We start from the raw sequence: 20,000 nt of genomic DNA, 5'->3' as shown, positions 1-20,000 counted from the left end.
GGGGCGTCGGAGGGGGAGGAGTGGGGGGGGCAGGGGTCACTACGGCAGGGTTACTGGGCAGGAAGTCACTCCTGGACGTCTGTTTCTGTGAAGAGGGGGAGAGAGAGAGGAAAGGTGTCACCCCTCAAATATCTACACACGTATGTAAAGTGATTTAATGTCTAAGATGTTGTTGTTTACCTCGTTCAACTCTCCCAGTAATTGCTGGAAATTTCAAAATAAAAGCATGAGATATGAAATGATGAAGATGAACTCACTGCAAAACAACTACTGAGAACTCCACTTGAAACTCCTATGAAACACTTAAAGGAACAGTCCGACATTAAATAATAATAAATAACACTTTTGCTTTAAGATTGTAGGTGTTGTTAGCCTAGCTTAGCACAATGACCCTTACAATGAGGGACTGTCCCTTTAAGAAAAAGCAGCAACACAGGAGCAGAGGTGGAAGAAGTATTAAAGAATATAATATAACATAACTTTCCACCGCTGCACGTGTTAGTATTGTATCTACTGAAGGAAACACGGCACACTGAAACTCGGTTACCTTGAACAACTCAAACTCCTTCTTTGGCATCATTAGCTTTAGATTTTCAAAATAAAAACACACGGATGGAGATGAGACAGTGAAGGGATGACAGGAGGGTTATCAGTTTGGAAATGATGTGAGTGTGTGTGTGTGTGTGTGTGTGTGTGTGTGTGTGTGTGTGTGTGTGTGTGTGTGTGTGTGTGTGTTACCTGTATAGTATGGCTGTAGATGGGCTCTCCTCTGATATCCACGGCTCTCGTGATCTCCAGGATGTTATTCGGTACGTAGCCCGACAAACCAGCGCCGTTACGAACCTTCCACCACTGCTTCCTGTCATCCAGCACCTGACAGACAACACTCAGGGGTTAGAGACAACCTGACAGACCACACTCAGGGGTTATAAACACAGAGAACAACCTGACAGACCACACTCAGGGGTTAGAGACACAGAGAACAGCCTGACAGACCACACTCAGGGATTAGAGACACAGAGAACAGCCTGACAGACAACACTCAGGGGTTAGAGACACAGAGAACAACCTGACAGACCACACTCAGGGGTGAGAGACACAGAGAACAACCTGACAGACCACACTCAGGGGTTAGAGATACAGAGAACAGCCTGACAGACCACACTCAGGGGTTAGAAACACAGAGAACAACCTGACAGACCACACTCAGGGGTTAGAGACACAGAGAACAGCCTGACAGACCACACTCAGGGGTTAGAGACACAGAGAACAACCTGACAGACCACACTCAGGGATGACTAACCTCCACGACCTCGTCTTTTAGGACCGACAGCTCCGTGCTGTTTCTCGCCACAAAGTCGTATTTTGATTTGGCGAACGGCTTCGGCGTGAGGCTGCTGTCGCCGTCAAGACTCCTGAAAACACATGAAAACCATCACTAAAATAATGATTAATAAACACCATGTGCAGAGAAGAAAACATCAAAATAATTCAAAAGTGAAAGATAAATGAATCACAGCTTCAAAACAAAAGACTACGTTTAAAATGTCCAACTATTGACTGAATAGTAACGGGGTTAGGAGCTACGGAAGTTATTCTACGGTGACAATTCTAAAGCCCCGGAGAAACGTCCCAACGTCAGAGCAACTGAGAGAACGTGAGATTCAGAAAGAAGACGTTCAGGCAAAGATAGAAAAGACGAACAGAAAGAGAGAGAACTGAGAGTGTGTGTGTGTGTGTGTGTGTGTGTGTAACATGTGGTGTGTGTGTAACATGTGTGTGTGTAACATGTGGTGTGTGTGTGTAGCAGTCGGCGGTAAATAAATGTATACACAATCTGAATTGTAGTCTGTATTTAAGTATTTCATTGCCGAATAAAGATCGCTCAGTGAAGCGTTGGGCTCGGTTCTCCAGGGCGTCACGTGACCTCCCGGGTCATGTGACCTCCGTCTCTGTTACCGGTCGACTCGGCGGGTCACGGCGTCTCTAATGGCCGCCACGGCCGAGTCCTGATCCAGGATCTGCAAACGTTTGTAGGAGGAAGAGGAGGAGGAGGAAGAGGCGTACCGGTCGTCGGGCGGAAAACGCTGCACCGCCGACTGCTAAACACACACACACACACACACACACACACACACACCACACACCACACACACACACACACACACACACACACACACACACACACACACACACACACACACACACACACACACACACACACACACACCACACACACACACAACACACCACCACACAACACACACACACACACACACACACACACACACACACACACACACAGACATTAATTCTTTATTCTCCGTTAGGCCCCTCCCCTTCCTCCCCAGGTAAATCATGACTCAGCAGTTTCTCACCTCCAGTCGGTTCCTCAGCTCCTCTTGACTCAGCGTCTCTCTCTGATGACTCAGCGTCTCTCTCTGATGACTCAGCATTTCTGTCTCTCTCTGATGACTCAGCATTTCTGTCTCTCTCTGATGACTCAGCATTTCTGTCTCTCTCTGATGACTCAGCATGTCCGTCTCTCTCTGATGACTCAGCATGTCCGTCTCTCTCTGATGACTCAGCATTTCTGTCTCTCTCTGATGCTGACTCAGCGTTTCCTGTTCTCTCTGCTGATTGGCTGTCGGCAGCAGCGGCGGCTCCCAGCCGTCCCTGAAGGTCAGGACGAAGGGCGGGAAATAATGTTCCTTCGGCCACTCCAACCTGCAGGTAAACAGGAAGTAGACAGGAAGTAGACAGGAAGTAAACAGGAAGTAGACAGGAAGTAGACAAAGGGTCAACCTAATCCATAAAGGACATCTTTTTTCTATCTTATTTTATTTTTAACATTTTTATTTTCTGGAGATTTTATTTCTATGGTTTTCCTATAACCAGGTAAAGTGTGTTCTGTGTACACAGGTGTGTTACAGTGAGTGCTCACCTGCTCTTGGTCCAGCCCTCCCCCAGAGTGACGCACAGGTATAAAGGTGTGTAAAGGTGTGTTTAGGTGTGTACAGGTGTGTCAAGGTGTGTACATGTGTGTACAGGTGTATAGAGGTGTGTACAGGTGTGTACAGGTGTGTAAAGGTGTGTCAAGGTGTGTACAGGTGTGTAAAGGTGTGTACAGGTGTGTACAGGTGTGTATTAAGGTGTGTCAAGATGTGTACAGGTGTGTAGAGGTGTGTAAAGGTGTGTCTAGGTGTGTACAGGTGTGTCAAGGTGTGTACATGTGTGTACAGGTGTATAGAGGTGTGTACAGGTGTGTCAAGGTGTGTACAGGTGTGTAAAGGTGTGTACAGGTGTGTACAGGTGTGTATTAAGGTGTGTCAAGATGTGTACAGATGTGTACAGGTGTGTAGAGGTGTGTAAAGGTGTGTCTAGGTGTGTACAGGTGTGTCAAGGTGTGTACATGTGTGTACAGGTGTATAGAGGTGTGTACAGGTGTGTCAAGGTGTGTACATGTGTGTACAGGTGTATAGAGGTGTGTACAGGTGTGTACAGGTGTGTAAAGGTGTGTCAAGGTGTGTACAGGTGTGTAAAGGTGTGTACAGGTGTGTACAGGTGTGTATTAAGGTGTGTCAAGATGTGTACAGGTGTGTAGAGGTGTGTAAAGGTGTGTCTAGGTGTGTACAGGTGTGTCAAGGTGTGTACATGTGTGTACAGGTGTATAGAGGTGTGTACAGGTGTGTCAAGGTGTGTACAGGTGTGTAAAGGTGTGTACAGGTGTGTACAGGTGTGTATTAAGGTGTGTCAAGATGTGTACAGGTGTGTAGAGGTGTGTAAAGGTGTGTAAAGGTGTGTCTAGGTGTGTACAGGTGTGTCAAGGTGTGTACAGGTGTGTAAAGGTGTGTACAGGTGTGTACAGGTGTATAGAGGTGTGTACAGGTGTGTCAAGGTGTGTACAGGTGTGTAAAGGTGTGTACAGGTATATAGAGGTGTGTACAGGTGTGTACAGGTGTGTAAAGGTGTGTCAAGGTGTGTACAGGTGTGTACAGGTGTGTAAAGGTGTGTAAAGGTGTGTGAAGGTGTGTAAATGTGTGTAAAGGTGTGTAAAGGTGTGTAAAGGTGTGTGAAGGTGTGTAAATGTGTGTACAGATGTGTGTACAGGTGTATACATGTGTGTACAGGTGTGTCAAGGTGTGTCCAGGTGTGTAAATGTGTGTACAGGTGTGTAAAGGTGTGTACAGGTGTGTAAAGGTGTGTAAAGGTGTGTGAAGGTGTGTGAAGGTGTGTCAAGGTGTGTCAAGGTGTGTCAAGGTGTGGACAGGTGTGTAAATGTGTGTACAGGTGTGTACAGAGGTGTGTACAGGTGTGTTTACAGGTGTATACAGGTGTGTACAGGTGTGTACAGGTGTATACAGGTATATAGAGGTGTGTACAGGTGTGTAAAGGTGTGTAAAGGTGTGTGAAGGTGTGTCAAAGTATGTAAAGGTGTGTAAAGGTGTGTGAAGGTGTGTGAAGGTGTGTGAAGGTGTGTACAGGTGTGTGAAGGTGTGTCAAAGTATGTAAAGGTGTGTAAAGGTGTGTAAAGGTGTGTGAAGGTGTGTAAAGGTGTGTGAAGGTGTGTGAAGGTGTGTGAAGGTGTGTACAGGTGTGTTACAGGGCTCACCTGCTCTTGGTCCAGCCCTCCCCAAGAGTCACCCACAGGTGTCTCTCCTCTGGACTCCCTGCTGAGTGGAGAAAGTCCACAGCGTCTCTGGAGAGGAGAGGAACCAAAACAGAGCGGGGGAGATCGCTGCCCCCCGCGGACTGTACCACCTGGAACATATGATACAGGTGTTAACCAGCGGACTGTACCACCTGGAACATATAATACAGGTGTTAACCAACGGACTGTACCACCTGGAACATATAATACAGGTGTTAACCAACGAACTGTACCACCTGGAACATATGATACAGGTGTTAACCAACGGACTGTACCACCTGGAACATATGATACAGGTGTTAACCAACGGACTGTACCACCTGGAACATATAATACAGGTGTTAACCAACGGACTGTACCACCTGGAACATATGATACAGGTGTTAACCAACGGACTGTACCACCTGGAACATATAATACAGGTGTTAACCAGCGGACTGTACCACCTGGAACATATGATACAGGTGTTAACCAGCGGACTGTACCACCTGGAACATATGATACAGGTGTTAACCAACGGACTGTACCACCTGGAACATATAATACAGGTGTTAACCAACGGACTGTACCACCTGTAACATATAATACAGGTGTTAACCAACGGACTGTACCACCTGGAACATATAATACAGGTGTTAACCAGCGGACTGTACCACCTGGAACATATAATACAGGTGTTAACCTGAGATTTTTAGAAATACTAACATATAAACTACGCATTCTGGCAGGGCCGTCCCTGGCCAATTTGAGGCCCCACGCAAAGTTATATGATGAGGCCCTCTGTGTCGCAGCGGCGAAACTGTGCCGCGCTTTCACTAATTGCGCCTCATAAGCGCATAACGATGCGCTCAGATGAGGCCCCCTCCGCGAGATGAGGCCCCCTCCGCGAGATGAGGCTCCATCCGCGAGATGAGGCTCCATCCGCGAGATGAGGCCCCCTCCGCGAGATGAGGCCCCCTCCGCGAGATGAGGCCCCCTCCGCGAGATGAGGCCCCCTCCGCGAGATGAGGCTCCATCCGCGAGATGAGGCCCCCTCCGCGAGATGAGGCTCCATCCGCGAGATGAGGCCCCCTCCGCGAGATGAGGCTCCATCCGCGAGATGAGGCTCCATCCGCGAGATCAGGCCCCCTCCGCGAGATGAGGCTCCATCCGCGAGATGAGGCTCCATCCGCGAGATGAGGCCCCCTCCGCGAGATGAGGCCCCCTCCGCGAGATGAGGCTCCATCGGCGAGATGAGGCCCCCTCCGCGAGATGAGGCACCCTCCACGAGATGAGGCTCCATCCGCGAGATGAGGCTCCATCCGCGAGATGAGGCTCCATCCGCGAGATGAGGCCCCCTCCGCGAGATGAGGCCCCCTCCGCGAGATGAGGCCCCCTCCGCGAGATGAGGCTCCCTCCGCGAGATGAGGCCCCCTCCGCGAGATGAGGCTCCATCCGCGAGATGAGGCCCCCTCCGCGAGATGAGGCTCCATCCGCGAGATGAGGCCCCCTCCGCGAGATGAGGCTCCATCCGCGAGATGAGGACCCTCCGCAAGATGAGGCTCCATCCGCAGGATGAGGCCCCCTCCGCGAGATGAGGCTCCATCCGCGAGATGAGGCCCCCTCCGCGAGATGAGGCTCCATCCGCGAGATGAGGCCCCCTCCGCGAGATGAGGCTCCATCCGCGAGATGAGGCCCCTCCGCGAGATGAGGCTCCATCCGCGAGATGAGGCCCCCTCCGCAAGATGAGGCCCCCTCCGCAAGATGAGGCTCCATCCGCGAGATGAGGACCCTCCGCGAGATGAGGCTCCATCCGCGAGATGAGGACCCTCCGCGAGATGAGGCTCCATCCACGAGATGAGGCCCCCTCCGCGAGATGAGGCTCCATCCGCGAGATGAGGACCCTCCGCAAGATGAGGCTCCATCCGCGAGATGAGGCTCCATCCGCGAGATGAGGCTCCATCCGCGAGATGAGGCCCCCTCCGCGAGATGAGGCCCCCTCCGCGAGATGAGGCCCCCTCCGCGAGATGAGGCCCCCTCCGCGAGATGAGGCCCCCTCCACGAGATGAGGCCCCCTCCGCGAGATGAGGCTCCACGCAGTCTGCGTGATCTGATCTGCGTGTAGGGACGGCCCTGCATTCTGGTACACTCTGAGAAGAAAATAAATAAATCTATTACTACCCGACATATTAATAATATTTGATGCCATTGTTTGTTTTTCACTTAGTTCTGACAGCTTGCTGCTCCTCACAGAGAGAAGAGCAAAGAGGAGAGAGTCTGTGAATTACTTTGTGGGTAAGGGTAGATAGCCCCCATTGTTCTGTGACCTCTGACCTGTCAATCATCAAACCAGGGGTCAGATTTCATTATGTGTTCATTTCTATCTGGAGTTGTACCCATGGATGTATAAAGAAGAGTTCTACCGCAAAGTTATTCTCCGTGGGGACTTTCGGCAACCATCTGGATTCTGATTGGCCAGAAGACTCGAGCAAACATCAGCAAAGATGTTTCATTGAGAAGATGATCACTACGTGACAGAAGTTTTCAAAACCGTTTATGGTCTCCGGTCCAACGCCCACTGCATGCACATCTCCCCAGAGCCACTGCATTAGAGTGGATGCATACATATACAAATACGACTATTGGCCAAGACTAAGTCGTTTTTATCGTTTGAGGACTTAGAAAGGGTTATTAACGCCTTTGTTACCTCGAGGTTGGATTACTGCAACGCTCTGTACGTGGGTATGGACCAGGCGTCAATCAAACGCCTGCAGCTAGTCCAGAACGCAGCTGCACTCTTCTAGTTAGAGCGGAGCACGACTCCTGACTTTTCCTTTTGTTTAAATATCTGTTATTATTATAGAAATGTGTTTTTATGTGATTGTAGTTATTACAGGTACAGCACTTTGGCCCCACCAAAACTCGCTTTTAAATGTGCTCTATAAATAAACCTTGATTTGATTTGATTTGTATTTGAAATAGTAAGTCTGACCATCCGGAGGGGAGAGAACAGGAAGTGCAGCAAGTCTTCAGCACTCGGGTTCTGGATGTGATCCCTCAGCTTCCCCTAAAGAGACAACAACAACAACAGTCAACAACAGTCAACAACAACAGTTAGTAAACAAACGTGATGAAGAGGATGATGAAGAGGAGCTACCAGCTGATTGAAGGCCTGCTTGAATTTCTGCAGACAGTCGACGAACTCTTCCTCTGACGGAGGCTTGGACCTGAGGGTCAGCACGCCCTCTGGAGATCAATAACAACAGCTATCAATAACAACATCTATCAATAACAACATCTATCAATAACAACATCTATCAACATCTATCAACATCTATCAATAACAACATCTATCAATAACAACATCTATCAACATCTATCAACATCTATCAATAACAACATCTATCAATAACAACATCTATCAACAGCTATCAATAACAACAACATCTACCAATAGTAACATCTTAGTACCCTCCTCCTCACCCCCGGGCCCTTCTCCTCCCCCCCCCGGGCCCTTCTCCTCACCCCCCGGGCCCTCCTCCTCCCCGGGCCGTCCTCCTCCCCCCCCGGGCCCTCCTCCTCCCCCCCCGGGCCCTTCTCCTCCCCCCCGGGCCCTTCTCCTCCTCCCCCCCCGGGCCCTTCTCCTCACCCCCGGGCCCTTCTCCTCACCCCCGGGCCCTTCTCCTCCCCCCCCCGGGCCCTTCTCCTCACCCCCCGGGCCCTCCTCCTCGCCCCCCGGGCTCTTCTCCTCACCCCCCGGGCCCTCCTCCTCCCCCCCCCGGGCCCTTCTCCTCACCCCCCCCGGGCTCTTCTCCTCACCCCCCCCCCCCGGGCCCTTCTCCTCACCCCCCGGGCTCTTCTCCTCACCCCCCGGGCCCTTCTCCTCACCCCCCGGGCTCTTCTCCTCACCCCCCGGGCCCTTCTTCTTGCCCTTCTTGTTCTTCTTCCTCTTTGAGAGTTCGCCGAAAGCCTCCGTAGATTTCTGCAGTTTCATCACGAAGAACTCCACGTCGTCCAGGATGTGGTTCAGGATTTGCTGCCAAAATAAAAGCCTGTTATAACTCCTCTTTCAAAATAAAAGTCTGCAATGTCTTCTCAAAAATTAAATCCTGTTATAACTCCTCTTACAAAATAAAATCCTGTTATAACCACTCTTTCAAAATAAAGGTAGGTTTAATAAAAGCCTGTGCTGTCTTCTCCTCCAAAATAAAAGCCTATTTTGCTTCCCCGTCAAAATAAAAGCCTGTGATGTCTTCCCCTCCAAAATAAAAGCCTATCATGTCTTCTCCTTCAAAATAAAAGCTTGTGATGTATTTTCCTCCAAAATAAAAGCATGTACTGTCTTCTCCTCCAAAATAAAAGCATGTACTGTCTTCTCCTTCAAAATAAAAGCACGTACTGTCTTCTCCTCCAAAATAAAAGCCTGTGATGTCTTCTCCTTCAAAATAAAAGCCTGTGATGTCTTCTCCTTCAAAATAAAAGCCTGTGATGTCTTCTCCTTCAAAATAAAAGCCTGTGATGTCTTCTCCTTCAAAATAAAAGCCTGTGATGTCTTCTCCTCCAAAATAAAAGCCTGTGATGTCTTCTCCTCCAAAATAAAAGCATGTACTGTCTTCTCCTTTAAAATAAAAGCCTGTGATGTATTCTCCTTCAAAATAAAACCTGTGATGTCTTCCCCTTCAAAATAAGAGCCTGTGCTGTCTTCCCCTTCAAAATAAGAGCCTGGCAGTCTTTATGTAAGCAGATTTCCTCTCAGATTACTTTCTATCCTTCAGATTAAGTCTCTATTGTCCGCGGACTCTCTGACCTCAGATTAAACTGCAGCTGCTCTCACATCAGAGAAACATCTTATATAAATACAGATACACAATAAACAATAAACAACAATAATAATATAGTAATAACAGAGCTCACCACGTCCCGGTCCACTCTGGCTGCAGACGTGTCCCCCCCCTCGTCCTCCTCGTAGATGTGGCGCTGCTTCTCACCTGAACACACGGGACATCATTAGAATAATACAAGTTGGGTTAAAAAATAACAAATAAAGCCCTGCTACCATCAGAGTTTAATACGAACTAAGATATAAATAAAGGTTTAAATTCATATTAAAACATTAAAATATATATTTATATTCCTCCTGCAGTCGATGACATCACTCACAGTCTTGCTGCTCATTGGTCCAGGCCGACCAGGCGGCTGCTCGGCTCTTTACGTCCACCTGATTGGTTGAGGAGGGGGGCTCGGGGGCGGGGTTAGCAGGAGGGGGCGGGATCACCCCGTCACTCTTCAGGATCATCCTGAGGACAGATCGACCAATCAGAGAAGCTTTAGACACACAACTGCATTTTTTAAATCTTTAATATTTCATTTTTTGTTGTTGATTAAAATAAGAAACATATTTGAATGTGAGTTTGTTTACAAAAACTGAAATATAAATATATTACAGTACTTCTACTCAAGTACAGGGTGTGTATTTATATGTATTTGTACAGTACTTCTACTCAAGTACAGTCTATGGTTAAAAGCCTGTTCTCCTTTTTCAAAATAAAAGCCTGTTTTGTCTTCTCCTTCAAAGTAAAAGCCTGTGATGTCTTCTCCTTTTTCAAAATAAAAGCCTGTTTTGTCTTCTCCTTCAAAATAAAAGCCTGTTTTGTCTTCTCCTTTTTCAAAATAAAAGCCTGTTTTGTCTTCTCCTTCAAAATAAAAGCCTATGATGTCTTCTCCTTTTCATTTATTGGTATTCATTTTCTGCAATGAGTACTTCATTCTAATACTTGAAATACCTTTTCCTCAGTATACTTAAATAACATTCTCATTGCAGTACTTTAACGTGTAATGCAGTATTTGTACAGTACTTCTACCTAAGTACAGGATGTATATATGTGTGTATTTGTACAGTGTTACCGTAGAGCCTCTGGTCTCCTCCTCTCTTTCCCTCCTTTAGCGTCCGTCACGGCGCTCTCGATGTCGGCCTGGATCAGGTTCGCCTGGAGGGGAACAGTTACTGACCGCTCTACACCGGGTAGTGTTTAGTAGTAATAATATATCCATCATATATATATATATATATTACCTTGATGTGGTCGCACTGGAACAGGTGCAGGTCTGGTTTGCTCTGCCCCGTCTCTCGCACCACGAGAGCCAGCAGAGAGTCGAAGCTGCAGGAGTTCATCACGGCCTGAACCTGCAGCAGGGAGGACACCGGGAAGTACTCCAGGTCCTTCTGTGTACAAATACACAACAAGTATCACAAAACATGAAGAGACGACACCGGGAAGTACTCCAGGTCCTTCTGTGTACAAATACACAACAAGTATCACAAAACATGAAGAGACGACACCGGGAAGTACTCCAGGTCCTTCTGTGTACAAATACACAACAAGTATCACAAAACATGAAGAGACGACACCGGGAAGTACTCCAGGTCCTTCTGTGTACAAATACACAACAAGTATTACAAAACATGAAGAGACGACACCGGGAAGTACTCCAGGTCCTTCTGTGTACAAATACACAACAAGTATCACAAAACATGAAGAGACGACACCGGGAAGTACTCCAGGTCCTTCTGTGTACAAATACACAACAAGTATTACAAAACATTAAGAGACGACACCGGGAAGTACTCCAGGTCCTTCTGTGTACAAATACACAACAAGTATTACAAAACATTAAGAGACGACACCGGGAAGTACTCCAGGTCCTTCTGTGTACAAATACACAACAATTATTACAAAACATGAAGAGACGACACCGGGAAGTACTCCAGGTCCTTCTGTGTACAAATACACAACAAGTATTACAAAACATGAAGAGACGACACCGGGAAGTACTCCAGGTCCTTCTGTGTACAAATACACAACAAGTATTACAAAACATGAAGAGACGACACCGGGAAGTACTCCAGGTCCTTCTGTGTACAAATACACAACAAGTATCACAAAACATGAAGAGACGACACCGGGAAGTACTCCAGGTCCTTCTGTGTACAAATACACAACAAGTATTACAAAACATTAAGAGACGACACCGGGAAGTACTCCAGGTCCTTCTGTGTACAAATACACAACAATTATTACAAAACATGAAGAGACGACACCGGGAAGTACTCCAGGTCCTTCTGTGTACAAATACACAACAAGTATTACAAAACATGAAGAGACGACACCGGGAAGTACTCCAGGTCCTTCTGTGTACAAATACACAACAAGTATTACAAAACATGAAGAGACGACACCGGGAAGTACTCCAGGTCCTTCTGTGTACAAATACACAACAAGTATCACAAAACATGAAGAGACGACACCGGGAAGTACTCCAGGTCCTTCTGTGTACAAATACACAACAAGTAATTGCTTAGTAAAGCGTTGTGAATGAGTGAGACGCACCGGAGGTGAGGATCTGTGGGCATTTAGCAGACGCCTCATTCCAAAGCGACTGACAATGACCAACAGGGACATTCTCCCTGGGCTAAGTGCCTTACTCGAGGGCACACCAGTAGTGGTGTTCCAGACGGGATTTGAACTCGCAACCTTCCGATCATCAGCCCACCTCACTATCCATTAGACCAGTGGTTCTCAACTGGTCCGGCCTCGGGACCCACTTTTTACTTGGTCAATACATCGCGACCCAACATTTTGAAGCACTCAATCGTGCTGTAATATATATATACGCTTTTGAGCATACAATATTAATAAAAGTGAAGTACAGTGCATATATCCCTTATATCCCTTCACAGAACTAAAGTATGCTTTTAAAAAGGTTTAATGAGATGATGGAATCAAAGCTGAACTATATAAAAAGGCACACATGCTGAAACCCAACCCCAGCAGGGGGTCTGGGGGGATTTTCCCCCAGGAGATTTTTAGAAATACTAACATAAACTACGCATTCTGGTACACTCTGAGAAGAAAATCGGGCCTTCAAAATAAAAGTTTGACTTTTTCCAAAAAAGAATTTCCAATTTTTTTTCTTCACTCACACATCCACGACTCACTCGAAACGGGTCCGCGACCCACTTTTGGGTCGCGACCCACCAGTTGAGAACCACTGCATTAGACCACCAAAAAAATAAAAAATTATTATTCTTTTTTTTTTTATGAGATCCATTTGTGGCGGACAATGTATGGGAAACACTGGCTTTCACACCAAGTACTTTGCCGTACTTAGTTCCCCGGAGTTCTTTAGTTCTGGAACTTTCTAGCAGATCGCGTTCACACCGGAATAAGTCCCCGGGGGAGGGTTAGGCAAATGAAGCCGCTGACGTCACTTCTTCTTCTTCTGCTTTGGGTTTACTGGCAGGCCGCAAACCACTTCACGGCGTATACTGCCACCCGGAGTCCCCGGCCGGAAGTCCCCGGAGTTGGAGACTGGCTTCAGTAGAAGCTGCTGGGACTCCCAGCAGCTTCTACTGAAGCCTTCAGAGGAAATCTCCAGAACGCCGACACCTCCTCATCTCCACCGCTCCCATGTTTTCTTTTGTGTTGCCATAAGTTAGTCTCTCTGCGTTTGTGCGCTGGGCTAATGCTAATGCTAATAATGCTAATGCTAATAATGCGAGGAAATAAAATGGCGGCTTCAGAAAACTTTTCAGAGTTTAACGGGGCGTGGTCTGCAATCCGCCCAGCCAATCAGAAATTGGAACTTGTTCCTCCCCAGGAAAGAACCACCTCTCTAGCAGCGACTGAAGAGGGGGAACAGTTCTCTGAACTAAGTTTTCTTTTTGGTGTGAACGCAAAAATCCCAGGAACTATTGGAACTAAAAGGGAAAAGTACTCCGGTGTGAAAGCGCCTAATGACATCACTTTATAGCACTCGCGCTCCTATTGGCCAGCGCTCCAACACATTGTACGTGATAGGTTTAGGGGCGGGGCTCTGGTTTCAGACAGAGGGTGAAAAGAGGAGCTGCAGCACAGGCAGGATGAGAGAAATAAAGAGCTTTTTGAACATTAGAGCGTGGAGACATGGTTGTTAATATATATGTGTTACCTGCGCATGTTGTCAGTATGTTTTATATATATATATATATATATATATATATAGGTTACCTGAGTGTCCAGGTCCAGCAGGCGGACGCTCCTCTCCTCCACCTGAAGAATCATCTCCTGAGTCCAAACCTTCCCTTTGGCCTCGAGGAGACGCAGCCTCCGAACGCCGTCCTCCACCGAGAGAAGCCCGTCTTTACGGTCAACGATGAAGGAGGACAGGTGCTGAAACACAGGTGAGACAGGTGCTGAGACACAGGTGAACAAGTGCGTCTGTAACAGTGTGTGTGTGTGTGTAACAGGTGTGTGAGTGTGTTCTCACCTCCACCTGGTACTGCGAGGTGTCCGTCAGACTGTTGATGCTGGTTTTGGTGACATGCTTTCTTTGTTCTGAGGAAATGGAAAATAAATGAATAAATATAAAAGAAAACCACACACACACACACACACACACACACACACACACACACACACACACACACACACACACACACACACACACACACACACACACACACACACACACACACACACACACACACACACCACACACACACACACACACACACACACACACACACACACACACACACACACAACACACACACACACACACACACACACACACACACACACTCTAAGAATTTTTTTAAAGTGGACCTATCATGCTATATTTGAATAATATAGTGTAGGACCTATATAAGGCATATTAATTTGAAAAATGTTAGCTCTGTTTTAGCAAGGGCAGATTCAGTGAGAACAGCGCCACCTACAGGCCTGGCATATGTACTACAGCGTCTCCAGCGCTTTGGAACGGCAATGTCCGTGGCTGTCTCCTCCTGATTGGTGGAGTTGGCCCAATAGCCGTAGCGCCACCGTCCTGACGTCAGGACAGTGTTCAAATCTGGATCAGTTTTTATCAGATCCGTTGCAGCCCCTTTTTTAGAGATTTGGGTATGGAGGAAAATAGAGAGGGTTGTGTTTTCTGACACTTGGTGAGTTCCCTGGAACACCGGGGACACATATTCATGTAGAAAAGACGTACACAAGTGCATTTTGCATGATAGGTCCCCTTTAAGTTTTAATAATAAAAACAAAGAAAAATAATAATTAAAAAAAAAATCTAAATAATTCAAATAAATAATAATATTTAAAGAGTAGTATTTAAAATAATATAAATATATATATTTATATATAAATATATATATACACATATACACATGTATATATATACACATGTATATATATACATGTGTATATATATACATGTGTATATATATACACATATACACATGTGTATATGTGTATATGTATATGTGAATAATTAAGTCTAACTTAATAGAATAATAATAGAATAAAAATCTGGATTTTAACAACATGGCTCTGTCGTTAAAACTTTTGATTAAAATCAGTTTTTTTTGTTTCCCCTTCAGAATAATGATCAATATGTTCTCATTATTCAAAGTAGGAGGAGCCACGTTATTAAAATATTAAAATCACACAGATTTCACTCTGATCTCACTGAGAGGCTTTTTGTGTTTGGCCGACGAGCGCAGGAAGTACATTTCATCTGGTCCTGTTAACGAGGAGAGGGTTAACGAGGAGAGGGTTAACGAGGAGAGGGTTAACGAGGAGAGGGTTAACGAGGGGAAACACTGACTTCAACCTACAATATGACAGCTTATTGTATGTGTATTTTATAATAACTGAGATACAGGATGAACCCTGAACTCACCGTAGAGAGCTTTGGCACCGGACTTGGCTTTTTGATGAAGAGGCTCCGGAGACTGAGAGCCATGGCCACTAGGAGAGAGAGAAATACAATTATTTTAAATATACATTATTATTTATTTCAATATTCAGTAACAGTTCGCTGTGAGTTTCTCTGAATTCTTGTCTGGTGACCTTTGATCCCAGCAGGGTCATTCAACGCTTCCCAGTGACTCTGAGGAGAGCAGAGTTTATTGTTTTTTACAGAATATTTTTAGAGCAAACGCTTTATTTCTGGTGACATTTCAATGTCTTTCTTACTGAAGGATGTGTTTTTTGTCACAATGGTGTGTTCAAGGACAGTGGGAAACATCAAACTCTGCTGCTTTCTCAGTTTCTGGCCGTGATATCTGGTGTTTATTTCTCGGTGTGAACACGAGAGGACGAGATGTCTGACAGCTGGACGTCATCGTGACTCGCTGCAGAGAAACTGGATATTTTCTCACGTTCACACTTTATTATTTATTCTGACTGATGACATCATCTATAATTGATTAACGAGGAGAGAGAGACCTGCTCACCTGTAAACACTGACAGGGTTTAACGTCATTTAAAGAATGCACCTTTTTATCCTACACTGACTCACCTGGTCAGAGAAAACACGCTGATCAACACATTTAGTGAAAATAAATATTTCTAGTGTTTTCAAATATTTACTGTGTATTTATTGGGCTTTTATTGTGAAGGGCAAGGCGCCGTAATGCTGTGTTCATTTCAAAGAGGTAGAAAGAGGTTGTTAACTGAAATGCAATATCTTTCCAGACAGATTAGTGATAATATTTTGCTCAATTTTGACCGAAAATATAAAAAAAATCATATTATTTTATTTTGACATGGAGTTATTTCAGCCAATCAGGAGAGCCGATGCTTTCAACACATTATTTCAAAATAAGAGCGTGTTCATTTTCGTACCTAATCCAAGCCTGTATTTAAAAAGCTGCCAAATAATAATAATAATAACCTGAAAAATATCAGCTTTTCACATGTGTTTTATTCTGAAAATACGTTGTTTTTCAGAATAAGAGTTGTGTCTTTTTTTGTTCCTCTCCAGTTTAACTCATTTTGAAAAACATCAGGTAAAGCTCCTAAAACCTGATTAAATGTTTTAATTCAAACGTGTTTTATTCTGAAAATACGGTGGTTTTCAGAATAAGAGCGCAGTGCTGTGCTGAGTGTGTGAGCAGATTGTGAAATTAGCCGCTCAGATTAAATAAGAGGATCAATTAGAGGCGAGCTCCAGTTTCCCTGTGTCAGCTCTGAACACACCGTGATCACATGTTTAGATACATATGAACTGCATACATGTATTAAAACTCCCTGGATCAGTCGTCATGTGATCAGTCGTCATGTGATCAGTCGTCATGTGATCAGTCGTCATGTGACCCTAAAACTCTCTAATGTAATGCTTTATCTGAGCGTTCCTCACATGAAGCTGCAGGTATAGGGTTACGCTGATCATTACATATTAATTGAAGGTTCTTTAGACGAACAGAGAGGCAGCAATCTTTACCCTGTCATGCTCACAGACTGTTTATCAGCTGAAAAACACTTAAAAATACCTTTAATTATTACTTAAATTGTGTTAAAACACCTTAAACATAATATAGGTCAACCTGTCTGCTGTTCTGACATGAATTCAATTATTTACCAAAGCTGAACGTGACTTTAGCCGTAGATAATAAATACATTAAAAAACTAAACTCTTCAAAAAGAGCTTTTAAAAAAAAAAACGTTACATAAAAAAAATAGAAAAAATAGTAAATTAAATCACAAATTAAATGTAATGCAATACTGACATGCTAATATGCTAAGCTAACATGTACGTGACTTTCCTCGTAGATAATAAATAAATTAAACAACTAAACTCTCAAAAGAAGCTTTTTAAAAATATGCTTTCATTTAAAAACAGAAAGAAATTGCAACAAAAAAAAATCCCAAATTAAATAGATTTTATCGAAAACAGACATGCTAAGCTAACATGCTAAGCTAACATGCTAACAGACACTGACTTGGTGGGTGAGCCGTAGGACCCGAAGATCCCCGAGGCGAGAGGCGGAGTTTCGTATCCGTTCATCTTGCAGCTGGAACACAAAACATAGAAGAAGAGAATCATCATTATTAATAAAATCACCATCTGTCCGAAACCAGAGCCGCTCTGATTGGTTAGCTGGCCGGCCTCTGTAGTGATTGGTCGACCCAGCTTAGAGATGTCCCGCCCCCTTTAGCCTATCACGTACAATGTGTTGGAGCTGCTAGCCAATAGGAGCGCAAGTTTTCCGCAGTGACATCACTGTGTTCCGTAGTGATGTCACTGTGTTCCGTAGCGATGTCTCTGTGTTCCGTAGCGATGTCTCTGTGTTCCGTAGCGATGTCACTGTGTTCCGTAGCGATGTCACTGTGTTCCGTAGCGATGTCACTGTGTTCCGTAGCGATGTCACTGTGTTCCGTAGCGATGTCGCTGTGTTCCGTAGCGATGTCGCTGTGTTCCGTAGCGATGTCGCTGTGTTCCGTAGCGATGTCGCTGTGTTCCGTAGCGATGTCGCTGTGTTCCGTAGCAATGTCGCTGTGTTCCGTAGCAATGTCGCTGTGTTCCGTAGCGATGTCGCTGTGTTCCGTAATAATGTCACTGTGTTCCGTAATAATGTCACTGTGTTCCGTAATAATGTCACTGTGTTCCGTAATGATGTCACTGTGTACCGTAGTGATGTCGCTGTGTTCCGCAGTGATGTCGCTGTGTTCCGTAGCGATGTCTCTGTGTTACGATGCATTAACGATACATTTGAAGCGCCAGGCGATGCGATACGATACGATTCAGTCCTGTTGCGACACATTTCGATACAATTTGATTCAACATTATGCGATTCGGGGCGATACGATGAGATTCAACACGATGCAAAATAATGATACAATTCAATATGGTACGACAGAGGATTTAGTTTTATTCTTATATGCAGCAAATCATACATTAACAAAAAAGTGCTTTACACATTTGGTTCTCTCTACTAGCGCATCCCATCATGCTGTTTCTTTTTTACCTTAAAAAAAACAAAACACTTGGACCTTTCACAAACAGGCCTTTCACAAACAGGCCTTTCATTCATTTAAACTATGATTGGCAGTCACATTCTGCTGTATACTAGGGCTGTACCCGAATATCCGTATATCCGAATATTCGGTCGTTGGCCTACTATTCTGTTTTCAATTTGGTTTTTTAAAACGTTATAGACTTAGGTCGCATTCACACCAGCCTTGTATAGTCCGGTTGAATCGAACCCTGGTGCGTTTAGCCGCTTGGTGCGGTTCGTTTGGGTCGGTGTGAATACAGTCCGAGACCTCTGAAGTGAACTAAACAACCAGACTCTGGTCCGCCTGAAAGAGGTGGTCTCGGAGCGCTTGCTAGTGAACTCTGGAGCGTTTCATCGCTGGTGTGAACGCAGTCCGCACCAAAACATACGAAGTGTAGTAGGCTATTTACGCGTCACAAGCAGAGATGGGGTCGTTACTCAAAAAAAGTAATATATTACATATTACTTATTACTTAAAAAAAAAGTAATATATTACTTTAAAAAAAAAAAAGTAATATATTACTTTACTTCGTTACTCTCTACATAAAGGTTAATAAAACGCGTTACTTTACTCGTTACTTTACTCGCAGGGCCGCCCCTCCCTACAGGCAGATCACGCAGACTGCGGAGGGTGCTTCATTTTGCGGAGGGAGCCTCATCTGAAGCGCAAATGCGGCGCACCTACAGTGTAAGCGCGGCACAGTTTTCGTCGCTGCGAGGCTCCACTAGCACTAGAGGGGCCTCATCATATAACTTTGCGTGTTTGCTGTTTACTCGTTACTTTACCCGACATCCTCACTCTGGATTCGGAGGTCCTCCTTAGCTATTAGCTTCAAGTTAGCATGTTGTCTTTGCAGGTGCTTGTTGAGGTTTGACGTTGTGTTTGCAGCAGTGGATAAAAGCTTCTGGCCTGGACACAGTTTGCACCTCACCGTCACATTCCTGTCCTTTCTTCGGACAAACTCAAAATAATGGGCAGACCTCCACCCCTCGAAAGTTATCGCTGTTGTCTCAGCCATGTTTATGCACTGCATGTGGACGCGCAAGTCGCGCAAATGTTACGTAAATATAAACCGGCGGCGGAAATCCCTCTTGTCTGTCAAAGGGAGAATCTAGTCATTCTTTATGTTAGTAGGCTAACTGTAGTGTGTTGATTACTGATTTTATAAAAGTAACAAAGTAACGCGTGTCGGGCAATGTTAGTAACTGTAGTGTGATTACTGAATTATAAAAGTAACGTGTTACATTACTCCGTTACCGGCAAAAGTAATATTATTACAGTAACGCGTTACTTTGTAACTCTAGAGTCTGTTGATATCCAGATTAACAGCATGAAAATAACCTGCCGATGCTCCATGGCGGAGGCTCCGGTAGAAATAGCCGGGATTTGCCTTTTTACCCCCTTAATGTCTGACCAATTGTTGAACAGCATTGCCGAGCACATGGCTTGTGTTTAAAGTTTATAGTCCGTTTGAATTTTGCCTGTGAATGCAAACCGAACCTTCTGAAAAATGAAATGAAATGGGTCCCCCCCCCCCCCCGCGCGCACTG

At 45.3% G+C, this 20,000-nt stretch overlaps 1 protein-coding gene across 1 annotated transcript in view; it reads right to left on the bottom strand.

Annotated features, from left to right (window-relative positions):
• Window positions 1-20,000, bottom strand: part of LOC117487655 (epidermal growth factor receptor kinase substrate 8-like) — a 47,068-nt gene that overhangs the window by 12,880 nt on the left and 14,188 nt on the right. Inside the window, 18 exon segments of the mRNA XM_034136292.1 lie at window positions 1-85; window positions 181-204; window positions 739-873; window positions 1,304-1,415; window positions 1,960-2,102; window positions 2,379-2,727; window positions 4,613-4,761; window positions 7,623-7,697; window positions 7,788-7,876; window positions 8,540-8,666; window positions 9,545-9,618; window positions 9,791-9,927; window positions 10,535-10,617; window positions 10,704-10,853; window positions 13,678-13,839; window positions 13,937-14,004; window positions 15,350-15,417; window positions 17,394-17,465. The exon segment at window positions 1-85 is cut by the window's left edge and continues 4 nt beyond it. Coding sequence (XP_033992183.1) covers window positions 1-85; window positions 181-204; window positions 739-873; window positions 1,304-1,415; window positions 1,960-2,102; window positions 2,379-2,727; window positions 4,613-4,761; window positions 7,623-7,697; window positions 7,788-7,876; window positions 8,540-8,666; window positions 9,545-9,618; window positions 9,791-9,927; window positions 10,535-10,617; window positions 10,704-10,853; window positions 13,678-13,839; window positions 13,937-14,004; window positions 15,350-15,417; window positions 17,394-17,458 — 2,095 coding nt within the window. The 5' untranslated portion in view covers window positions 17,459-17,465.

Source organism: Trematomus bernacchii, unplaced genomic scaffold (assembly GCF_902827165.1).
Source record: "Trematomus bernacchii unplaced genomic scaffold, fTreBer1.1, whole genome shotgun sequence".
In the NCBI taxonomy this organism is placed as follows: Eukaryota; Metazoa; Chordata; class Actinopteri; order Perciformes; family Nototheniidae; genus Trematomus; species Trematomus bernacchii.
This window is presented reverse-complemented; position numbering and strand designations above follow the sequence as displayed.